This window comes from Pistacia vera, unplaced genomic scaffold (assembly GCF_008641045.1).
Source record: "Pistacia vera cultivar Batoury unplaced genomic scaffold, PisVer_v2 Contig71, whole genome shotgun sequence".
NCBI lineage: Eukaryota > Viridiplantae > Streptophyta > Magnoliopsida > Sapindales > Anacardiaceae > Pistacia > Pistacia vera.
Window position 1 is genome coordinate 1,190,624 of NW_022196568.1, and position 12,118 is coordinate 1,202,741.

The 12,118-nt window shown below is 33.3% G+C and overlaps 1 protein-coding gene across 1 annotated transcript; it reads right to left on the reverse strand.

The window, feature by feature from the left end:
- Window positions 1–737: 737 nt before the first annotated feature.
- LOC116114365 lies at window positions 738–3,009 on the reverse strand. The gene is made up of 5 exons (XM_031400502.1): window positions 2,569–3,009; window positions 1,349–1,909; window positions 1,186–1,277; window positions 982–1,086; window positions 738–840 (listed from the first exon to the last, which is right to left on the reverse strand). Exons 1-4 carry the CDS (start codon window positions 3,007–3,009, stop codon window positions 987–989), a joined length of 1,194 nt encoding a protein of 397 aa, XP_031256362.1. The 3' UTR covers window positions 738–840; window positions 982–986.
- Window positions 3,010–12,118: the final 9,109 nt, after the last annotated feature.

The window sequence follows — 12,118 nt, forward strand, 5'->3', positions numbered from 1 at the left end:
CTTACTAATCTACCCCTGAAAATTACTAAACCCCCCTATAGAATTTCATTTCGCCCCTAAAATATAAAAAAAAGATAAGGGGGAAAAAGAAATTTTGTTGGCCCAAGGACCGGTCCTAGGCCCATAGGACAAGTCCGTCCTAGGGATCGGTCTAGGTCCTAAAATTACTCATGGGCTTGGGACCAATCCTAGGCCCATGAGTGACTGGTCCCAAAAGGATCAATCCCAAACGGGCCCAAGCCCGAGCCCGAGCCCGCTTGAGACCGGTCCTTGATCAGCACTCATTAGGGGTTAATAATGTTGTGGATTCAGTTAACGTATTAAACTTGATAAAAAAAGACCCTAAAAACTGAAGCAAATAGTACTATAATTAAGGTGTTTAGACTTTGTGCAAGGACTTTACTTAGATTGTTAACAAATCCTAAAAAGCCAACTCGTCACAAAAACCACTTTTTCTATAATCATGTCTAGGAGACAAACTATCAAATTTGATAAGATGACAAAAGTTTGCATTTGATGATTAGCGCTACTCGAATCCAAAATATTTCACCACTCAATAATTAACAATAGACATTGATGATTATAGCTTTGCATTTGGTGAAATCCGATAGAATTAGGGAGCTACATCTTGAGAGAGCCAACGACTGCGATGTATCAAAGATTCTTGATCCCTGCCATCAGTTTGGACACTGGCAATGATGTGCGTATGGGAACTGGGAACCAACAGGTCTATGCGAGGTAATCAAAGAGATTCAGTACATCCTGCAGCTTGCAGAGTCCGGAGTCCAGAGCTGAATCAATATTCAGTTCAGCAGGTTTCCACATCAAAAGATATAGAACCTGCAGAAATAAATATGTGACTATGAATGTCATCGTGAATATTTATACAATCTTGGCAGCAACGCAAAAACAAGAGTAATCTTTTAGCACGGTTTTGCCATTGTAGTTAATATCAAGCCACTGTTAATGCGGACGTCTTACACTTTTTAGGTTCTCATATTACTGGCTGTTATAAGCTTGTAATTCGAGTAAGGCATTTCACTTAGCTTCCCAAACCTTTCCTCGTAAAAGTGCCATACTTCTGACCTAATCACATAAAGATCAAGTGAGAACTATTGACAGGTTTGGTAAAATCAGAGAATCAAAAGAGCAAATCACAGAATAGCTGAATTTCAGATGTTGTACCAGTATGCCAAGAACTGAAATGGTGCATACTTTCCATAGATCATTTTAACGTCCTTTTGAACTGTTTTAATGGTAGACTTTCTTTTATGGACCTGCATTAGCAAACTGTCAGATGTACCAAACAAAATTTCACAAAATGCATAAAGGAGAAACAAAACATTACCTGCTTTAAATGCCTGATTGTTTCGGAATCTGATGGAATCACATGGTAAAATCCCATGCATACAAGCACATTGGCACATGTAAATGGACCAAATCCATCAATCTTGCTCAACTGTTCAGCCAGCTTATCATAGCTGGCTAAACTTGCTTCACTGCAAATTTCTTCGAGTTGTTCTAACTGAATCCTGCCTTCAACAATAGCCTGGGCAAGTTTTATTATACGACCTGCTCTGTAGCCAAGATTGCAACGCTTTGCCAGAAAAATTTCATCAATATTTGCTAGCTCTCCTGGACTCGGAAAATTACCAATCCTATCACTAGCATATGGTTCTTTCCCTTTAGACTGAAGATCAGAGACCAAACACAAATCACTTGTAGACAGCTCGTGCACTGCACATGAATCATCTTCAATATCATCCCAAGGAAAGCTTGGGTTCAAATTCTCTTCTGTCTCTCTAAAACAATTCAGTTTGGAATCCAAATCTTCTTCCAAGTTTGCTTTAACCTCTGCAAATTTGCTAGTTAATGAGGTGGAAACTTTGGACAATATCTTCCTCCTCTTCTACTCTTTTTCTGCAGGTGTCTTTGGAATTAAATCCTCCTGCTTAATTCCAGCAACCAAGCTACTGAATGAACAATGCTGCAACTCAAACTGAAGCTCACAAAGTGCCCTAGCCATGCTTAAAGTCCTTGGCCACCTATTAAAATTTAAATACATAATTTACCAACTTTTTGTTAAAAAATCAAGAAGAATACTAACATGTAGTCTAAGGGCACAAAAAAGATAATTTTTTAACTCCATAAATTGTAAATTTTCCATCTTTCTCTGCACAAATCACACTATTATTATCAACATTTTTGTTTCTGTAAGCTCTCAACATCTACTCTAACCAAAAGTCTAAGCTTCAACGCTTTTGCAAAATGGGGTTCAGTTTAAAACGATCATGACATATAAGTAATTCTGGTAATTCAGGAAGTTAGAAGCTTTAAATTCTATAAGCAAGAGCAATACTCCATCACAAAAGGTGAAAAAGATTTTCACAATCAGAAACATTCTAAAAAATTCATAAGCATAGTTTGCAATGCCTATGGCGCATAAAATAAAATTCAAAGCAACTTTAACTGGCTGAAGCATTTTATCAAACATTTTATAAGCAAAAAACAATCCTCGAAATAGAGAATAGAAACTAACTGGCAATTGCAAAGGAGCATGCACTTGACCATATCTTCAAACAAAGTAGGAGACCTAAACACTCTCCCACTGAAATCCTTCACAGAATCACACCCTTCACCTACTTCTGAAGCAACCCTTTTGAACTCCCTCATATTCCTCTCATCACTCTCCGACAAGCGCAGCATTCTCACAACTTGACGCACCAACGCGTCTTGCTGGTGCTTAGAGAGGGAGCCAGATGGGGTTTTGTGGAGTTTGATTCGGAGAGAATGCGGGTCTTGGTGGGCTTGAGAAATGATGACTGTGATTGACGGAGAACGAGGAGAGTTTGAGTGGACAATGAGATGGAGAGGACGAGTGAGGGACTTTGTGAGAGGGTCCCAATGATTGGGAGATAACATGAACAAGCCATGGCTGCAGACTGCTGTTTCGAGATCGAAGTTTGCTGCTGCTTCGCCTAATGGAAGCTCCAATACACACTCCTCCATGGCCACTTTCTCACACTATGTGAGAAAGAGTGTAACCTTCTCCTTTTAAATTAGTCTAAATTAAGACATAACATAACCCTTTAACTTTGGTGAATGACTGATAAATAGTGTGAATAAATAAATAGGAGTCATGAAGCAAAAAGCTACGAGTCCAAAAGACTTTGACTTCTCAGGAATTTACTTGTGAAAGTCGAGGGCCTGTGATAGATACCTCTCCCAACTCAGCCAACACAACAGAAACAAGAAGCAAACAATCTGATATGAATTCATGCAACCTAGTTCATATTTTACCTTATTTTAACCAATTCCAACTCAACTTAAGCTAGAATTCACTTACAGCACCTCTAGCATCCAGTGACAAATCTAGGATTTTTTTCAAGGGGGGTCTCCGCGGATCCGTTATTGTTTGCTAAACAACTAGTAAAAACTTTAAAAAATCACTAAACCTTAAGCAAAGAAAATAATACGATATCAAGAACCAAAGAAAAAAGAATACAATAACGCAATACTTTCTTACTTAAATAAATTCATGAGAAGCAAAATTTTGAGTAAATGTGTTAAGGAAACCTTAAGCAAAACCTTCTTTTTATTTTTTTTATTTTTTTATTTTTGGCTTCCAAAGATTATAATATAAATTTCATGACTTTGACTAGACCTAACCTAAACTAAAGTCAACCAAAACTTAAATCAAGTCTACATTGCATTGACTTTTAATATGAATTAGTAAAAAAAAGAAAAGAATTTTCTTGATATAAACATAGATAATAACTCAAATTTCTTTATTTATTTTGAGTAGCTGAATGGTGACGTTTGAAATGTGGGAAAGTGGTGGGTGAAGGGTAAAGAATAACGTCTTGTAAAATATAGTTAAAGTTTTAATTTGAGAAAGCAAGTTCATTCTTAGACACAAAACACAAAATAAGCTCACAAGATCCATGTCTTTTCCCCTCAAATTAGAATAAAAAACCTCAAAAAAAAAAAAAAAGATTCAACCCTAAATAAACTAAATTGAAATGAGCAATACATATACCTAAAACTGATAAACCTGAAAATAAAGCTAATTGTGACACCTTGAGTAGTGAAAGCTTCAACAATTTCGGTTTTCAAAAGTTTTAAGATCGAATAACATGAGAAAGAGAAAGAGAGAATGAGAGAGTAAAGAATTTTTGGGATTAAATCATAAAAAGCATGTGGAGTCGGAAGAAGAGTAGAGAGAGTTTTAAACTTTTAATATGATGTGGGCTTGGAATATATATATTAATAACAAGTTTTTTGTGGGCCTAGATATATGTATAATAATTCTCATTCTTTTTAAAATCAAAGGGTGGACCTAGGTATATAAATTAAGAGCAATTTTGTGGGTCTATATATTAATAATTTTTTTTTTAAAACTTGAGGGTAGGCCCAAATGGGTTGGATCCGCCCCTGCTAGCATCTATTCGGCCAACACTCCTATAATATTCTCTCTAGCTAGTAATTCTTTGAGAAATATATAACAAAATCCACTAAATAACTTTTGTAAACATATATACATATATGTATATAATGTAAAATCTGAAAGCTATAATTTTAATTCATATAAATATATACACAAAATAACTAATATACTTTAATAAGTACAAAATATTCTTGGACAGTTCCGCCAAACTCCTCTGCTTACTGACGTCCCACCAAATTGTAAATCATCTAGTACCTGGAAAATAGTAAAATAACGAAGTGAGCACTAATTGCTCAGTAAGTAAACCAAACTGCACAACTGTTTTTCCTCCGTTACTCATATTCTGACTTTTCCTTTCTCACTTTAATTTTTTCTAATATGCTTCATTCTTTTCTAGTAATCTGCATGTTTTTTTGGTATTCTACATTCTTTTCTAATATTCTGCATTCTTTTCTATTGTTCTTCATTCTTTTCTAGTATTCTGATTTGCTACTCACTAATGTGCAAAGACTATTAATAAAATTGTACATCGTCTAGCATATAAGAAATTCTAAATAATGCAAGTAGCATAATACATATGTAGAATAATAAACTTTTTCTGAGAAATGAACTTTCTTTTCTTTTCTGTTTTCTGTTTCTTATTTTGTTTCTGTTTCTTTTCTTTATTCTATTTTGGTTTACCGATCGGTCTAGGCTGAGGCATGGATTTGGAACCCTAGCCATGTGAGTGTCTTCTATAATTCTTTCTGGGTACAATCCTTATCCACATGCACTGCTGACGGACTATACTAATTCTATTTTGCTATTCAGAGGCCGCTCGTTGATGGTGGCGTGCATGTGGGAATTTTCTGCATCTCTGTCACTCACGGGTTCCCTATTGCAACAACCTTCTAACATAACATTCTGTAGAAAGAGAATAGAAAGAGATTCTATACACATTTCTGATAAATTTCCAAGCTATGGAAATTCTACAATTGCATTCTTTAATACAAAAGAAAATATGCATATCTGCATGTTAGCTTATAAAGAGTCTAGAAGCCATTTTCTTTTCTTTCTTTCTCTCATTCTTTGCTAGCATTTGCTTTAATATTCTCACTTACCAAAGCAAGGATATATACATATAAATAATATGCACAATATATGCATGGTCAAGTCTATTCTTTGATGTTCTTTCTAAGTTTAAGTACACAAACTTGAGAGTTCATTATGACATATTGATATGTCATGACATATTCTACCATTCTCTATTATCAACAATGTCATATCAAAGTAACACTTTAACATACAATTCTTTTCTAATAATTTCCTAAGTGTGCTATTCAAGAAGTACTAAAGGGTCAAGTAACTTGAACCATGCACTAAAAACCCTTTATCTCATTGAACTAACTTGCCCCAGTGATATTCTAAAATTTTGGCATAACAAAATGGACTCTTGAATACTAAAATTTACACTTGGTTAAGCCCAACATAATTTTTCTACTCCAATTCTTGCCTTTCTCTAACTCTTTCTTCAATAAGGTTTAACCAACTCATGCATGCATTTTTTTTCTTTGGATTTTCATCAAACAACTCATATGCACATGCAAATACTTAGTTGGCTACACTTCCACATCTCTTTAAATCCCCCAAAATTTGAGCAAAAACTCACTAATTGTAGCCTTAAACCTGGCCAGTTTCTATAATTCTTCAACACTTCAAAGTTTCAACAATAATTCTTCCATAACTTCACCAAATCACCACATACTCATACACTACTTCTCATGGCTAGAAATTTACACATCATTCAACATCAAAACAGCCAATAATTCTCACACACAATCACATACAACATGCAAGAATCATTCTACACAAGTAATGTTCAAATCAAAACTAAAATTAGGTTTACTTACCTTGAATGTGTGATATAACCTCCCTTTTGCTAAAAGTCTCTTCCTCTTGGACCTAGATCATATAAAACCATAAGAATTTAAAACTTTAAAGTTTAATCACACACCTTTGTTAGTGTATGTTAGTGTATTCCCTAGAAACCATTCGTGTTGTCGGTTTCAGAGCATTTTATCTTGTATCAATATATCATAAATAATAGAAGAAATAGTTCTTCAATTCATATATATAAACTGGTTCCTTTATTCAGTCATGCATTTAAAATAAAGTATGCATATGAATTGTCCAGATGATTCATTTATCGATAAATGAATTTATCAAGAGGTTCCCTACGGAAGCAATATAATTTGGGCAACTATATTGCTTAGTAGGCATACTGGATGCTTCCAAAAGATATCATGAGTTGATATAAGTATGGATGACGATGATAGTCATGTCACTGGGGCATTAGTATGGATTAGCGGTTGGTGAACTGTTTTTCAAACGTGACCAAATAACGAAAAATCACTTGGAAAAGCATGTAGTAAATGATTTATCATTTGGTTATATCAATGCACGATGTAGTCCTTAGACTTGAGACATTGTGGTCAGATCCGATATGGATGCGTATGGTTTATACGGTGTATAAGTACGAGACTAGTCATGTTTCGTATGATAAAGCCTATTTGGTCATGCGTTGTTCATATGAGGAAATGAACGATGGTCAAGAAGAGATCCATTGACTCTGAAATATAGGATCAGGAGTACCGTTGACTCCATTCGGATTCGAGTTCCTGGACAAACGTCGATAAATGTCAGAAATTAGAATCTCTGGCCAGACTCTATTATTAGTCATACGAAAGCAAGTTCATGATGACAAGTTTCGAACATATTGATCGACGATTCGGTAGAAGATCGAGTTTAGGATTTTGACGTTCCATGAATCTATACTCGATCAAGATATATCAATGGAGGGACTTTACCTGCATGGTACATACGATCTGAAATTGGTTGGATGAAGTATTTCTTCATTGTGGTTTAAGGGCTATGGCATATTGCTAGATGTTTACCATAGTTACTGGGCCTCTGGACAAGTTTTCAGATTCATCCAGAACCGACTCACGGGTAATCCAAAGTGGACCTACATGGTCACACCAATAGCCTTGAGAAGTTAGAAAAGGATAAGAGAGAGAAATGATTATCCAAATAGGGCTAGCACCTTCCGAGGATAATGACAAGATTTCTATGGTAATAGTTACATTGAAAATTATCTGTGACATTTTAAGCATTAAAATAGTCAAGCAATAATTAATTGTATTTAATTATTATATCCTAAAGCGTTAAGATAAATAAGATGAACTAAAATAACCTTTTAACAGTTAAAGGGCAAAAGGGTAAACTTATGGGTTGTTAATGTAAACTAGTTTATTTTACATGGGCCCTTGAATAATATTGATTATTCAAGGGCAAATTAATAAATGCCTGGGCTCCTTTTAGAATAAGATTTTATTAAGGCATGCATGTAATACTTTCTTTCTAGCTAGTATACTCGTAAAATAATCAATAAAACTCATTAAAAAAATATATAAGAAAATACACATATAAACAAGTAATAAAGTATGGGCCCATATTTAATTTTTCTTTATATGTAAATATTTACGAAATATACTCAAAATAGCAACTTGACAGTTAGCCCAACCCTTCCACTGCATGACGTTCTGAGTGACCGCAACTCACCTATTACCTGCAAAAACATTGAAAACAACAGAGTGAGCACTAATTACTCAGTAAGTAAACCCGCTATGCTACCCTTCTCTCTCCGTTGCTTAAATCCTGAATTTTCTTTCCTTACCATTCATTTCCCAAGTATTCTCTATTCTTTCTCTGTTCTTCTCTCTATTCTTTCTCTGTTTTTCTCTCCATTTTCTAGTTTTTTACTACTCACGATAATGAGCATGTTCTTATGCATATTCATGATGTAAATGCACAAATGCATAGATTATGCATTTTCTTTTCTATTTTTCTTATTCTGTTTTCTTTTTCTTTTTCTTTATTTCTTTCTTTCTTTTCTAGTCTTTCTTTCTTTTCTTTCTTTCTATTCTATTCTTTCTTTCTATTCTATTCTTTCTTTCTTTTCTATTCTTTCTTTCTTTCTTTCTTTCTTTCTATTCTTTCCTTTCTTTCTATTCTTTCCTCTCTTTCTTTCTATTCGTTCTTTTCTTGCCGATCGGACTCGGTTGAGGCATGGATTTGGAGCCTTAGCCGTGTGAGTGAATTCGAATTCTCTAATTCTGGGTACAGTCCTCATCCACACGCATTTCTAACGGACTATATAATTCTTCTTTCTGAATTCTGAGGCCGCTCACTAACGGCGGCGTGCATGTGGGGCTATGTCACTCACAGGCTTCCCGTCGCAACAACCTTCTCTTCTTTTCATCTTTTTACACTTCTTTAACTAAAATTTCAGATTTGAATATCTTTAATATTCTCATTTCTTTCTATTTTCTCTTTAACATATTTTAGTGCTTTTTCATGCTTATAATTCTTTCTAAATTCACATGTTTAAATGCAAGGATGCCATGTAGCATAAAAATAAATTTCTCTCTACCATCTACAAACTCATATCAATTCATAAATGAATAAAACTCATGCATACACTTCTCTTGGACATTTCATCAAACATATTGTATGCATAATCAAACTATAATTTGACTACAATTCTATCTCTTTCTCAAGCTACCAATATTTGGAGTAAAACTCCCTTAAACAATTACTAAACCTATCCAAAACAATACACTCCCAAAAATTCTACTCAACTCTTTCTAACTTCAACCAAACTTCAATTAATCATCATACAACCAAAACCACTTCTTATGGCTAAATTCTATTCATCAATAATCATCAAACTCACCAATAATTCATCAATTTCATCAACAATTCTCAAAATCATAAGCATATACATATATGTAAAATCTCTACACACTTGATTTCTTAAATCATAACTTGGCTGGGATTTACTTATCTTTGATATGAGCAATCCAACCCTTTAAGAATCTTCTTTGATCAAACTCTCTTCCTCTTAAATCTTACGACCACAAGCCATCAAAATTCAACACTTTAAAAATAAAAAATGACTTCTTAGTGCAAGGATCTTACCTAAAGTTGCTTGGGATTGAAAATCCACTCAAAAATACCCAAAATCTATGAATTTCTTTTGAAAAAGAAGTGAAGAAGTTGAGAGGATTTGGAGGAGAAGGTGGCACGAAAATGGGTTGAAGAGTGGCTAGGGTTTCACTCTTCAATCCTTGATACAACATAAAATTATATATTAGTTTCCCATTTTGCCCTTGCACTTTCTTTAAAATTCGATCTATGTCCCTTAGTCAATTACCATAATGCCCTCATTTTTATTGCATTCTCCATGAAATTCTATCTCTTTTCACTCCCCACTTTTTCAACTATTTTTTAGTGAAAAGACCATTTTACCCTTAATGCAAGTTTAAGGCATTTTCTTCACATTTTCTCAAACTAACTTTAGCAAAAATCAACTAAAGGTACAAGAGCATAAATTAAATTACGTACCTCCATGTAGCCGTTACAATGCAAGTGAAAAACAACTAATTACAAAATGGGCCGTGTATATATAAATGCAAATGGTTGCATTTTAGGTTAAGGATTCATTTTGTTCACTCAAAAGAAAAACAAGCTCTCTCTCTTAGGTTCGGCCACTCTCTCACTCTCTCAAGGTGGTGTTAAAATGTGAAGGATTCTTACTTTTGAATCTTGGCTTCATCAAACCTAAGCACTAGGAGAAGGTATAATGTTTTTATGCTTTATTTGAATTTTTTGAATCCTATTAATCCAACTCTTTATATGCATGTCTTGTTTACATGCTTCCAATCAATATTTTCCACCACCTCTTCATTGTTTTTTTCAAATGGTATCAGAGCTTAAAAGCTCCTTGCATGTTGGTTTTGAGTACAAGTCATGTTATTCCATGTGTTCACATTTTCATCATACACGGTTGAGTTTGCATGTTAGTGCTTTGGTTCAGAAAAATGAGTTTTCCATCCAAACTCTTTACGTGCATGTCTCGGTCACACCTAGATCAAAGGTAAATGTTTGTTTTTCATGTCGGTCTCATATGTTTTGAATGATAGTAATGTTGATAATAAGCATGCCTTTGTATTGAATGAGTTGTTAGTTGGAATAAGCATGTTTGATGCGTGTATATGATTCGGCCATCTCCTTACTTTGTGAAAATGTGTTTTTCATCTTGCTCTAATATGATTAGATGTGTTAAAATGTGATTTAATGTATGCTTGAATGATGGTTATTGCATGAGATGTATTGAGAACTATATGCATGTGTATGTTATGGCTTTCTTCTTTGTCATGTTCGGCCATGACTATTTTTGCCATAAAATTTGTCATCTCATTCATGCTTTGATGAATAATGTTTTGGGAAATGTTGCATGATGATTTATTTAAAGAAATAATCATGCATGTTCATTTTCATGACTTTGATTAAATTGTTTATGATTTGACATGCTGTAAGTGTTATCTTTTAATTTGATTGAAGTATATTTTATATGAATAGTATGCAAATATTGCAAGTGTTTAGTGGTGGAAAATAATGTTGGCATGAAGTTATGGATTATTAATTCACATGATGAATTGTGATATTATGTATACATGATGATGGTAATTTTAATGTATGGTGTTTAATTTGATTAAATTATCCTATAATGCATCATTGCATGGCATAAATTATTATATTTTTGACATGTAATAATTTGTTTTTGAATAGTTTCAAAAAAATGATGGTGCAAGATGATATGATTGTCTTTGAGAAGATAAATGTGTCATAAATTTTTTTTTTTTTTTTAAAGTAACCTGTATTATAAAATGATTACTCTTGAAATAATAAAACCCATTTATCTATGTCATGCATAACTTTTTTGAAAAGTATTGAAATGATGTTAATAATTAAATAAAAAAATCATTATTATATTTTTGGGTGGAATATGACAAAAATGTTTGTGTAATGATTCCCTTGAAATATGTAATTATTGCATGCCCCAAAGTTATGATAAAGTTACCACATGCATATATATAATATCTATTAATATATGAGATATATTTATATGGTAAATATATATGTATATTTTAAATTGTTTACATTCATGCCTTCAAATAATTGTTTATTATATTTGGTATGAATGTTTAATATTTATTTATGTGATGGATGAATATTAGATTAGAGGGTTGATCATGGGTGCCATTTAGTTTTCAAAATATTCAAAAGTGTTTGTAATATTCTTTTATTAAATGGCTCGTAATAATTAAATTTTATTTATTTATTTCAATCGGGCTTGCGTGCCTAAGATCCAATTTGTAATTGAATTGGCTGGACGGGAACCCAAAGAGCGTCTGAATGACAATCCGATCAAAGATATAGGATTAAGGTAAATAGTTTACCTTTAGGAGGTATTTTCAAAAAGCCCCATGGTTAACCCACATGTTTTAATTTATGCATATATGTGATATGTATGAAAGTTAGTTAAACATGGCATGTTAAAAAATTAATTAACTAAGGTTAAACCTAAATCTCCCCAATTAAAATTATTAAATCCAAGTCTCCCATTGTGGGATAACTAAATTCTTTAATATAAATTTTAATATCCCAAGATTTCTATTATGTGAGGGATATGATCTTTATATCATAGAATTAAGTTGATCTTGTTCTTTGATGGATATTTTCAACTTGACCAAGATTTCTATTATGTGAGGACATGATGAAAATGCC

Coding starts and splice junctions, on each gene's coding strand:
- LOC116114365 (XM_031400502.1), bottom strand. CDS start 3,009: ATGGAGGAGTGTGTATTGGAGCTTCCATTAGGCGAAGCAGCAGCAAAC. Junction 1,278..1,348: donor CAATCAGGCATTTAAAGCAG/GTAATGTTTTGT, acceptor TTGCTAATGCAG/GTCCATAAAAGAAAGTCTAC. Junction 1,087..1,185: donor TTTCAGTTCTTGGCATACTG/GTACAACATCTG, acceptor TTATGTGATTAG/GTCAGAAGTATGGCACTTTT.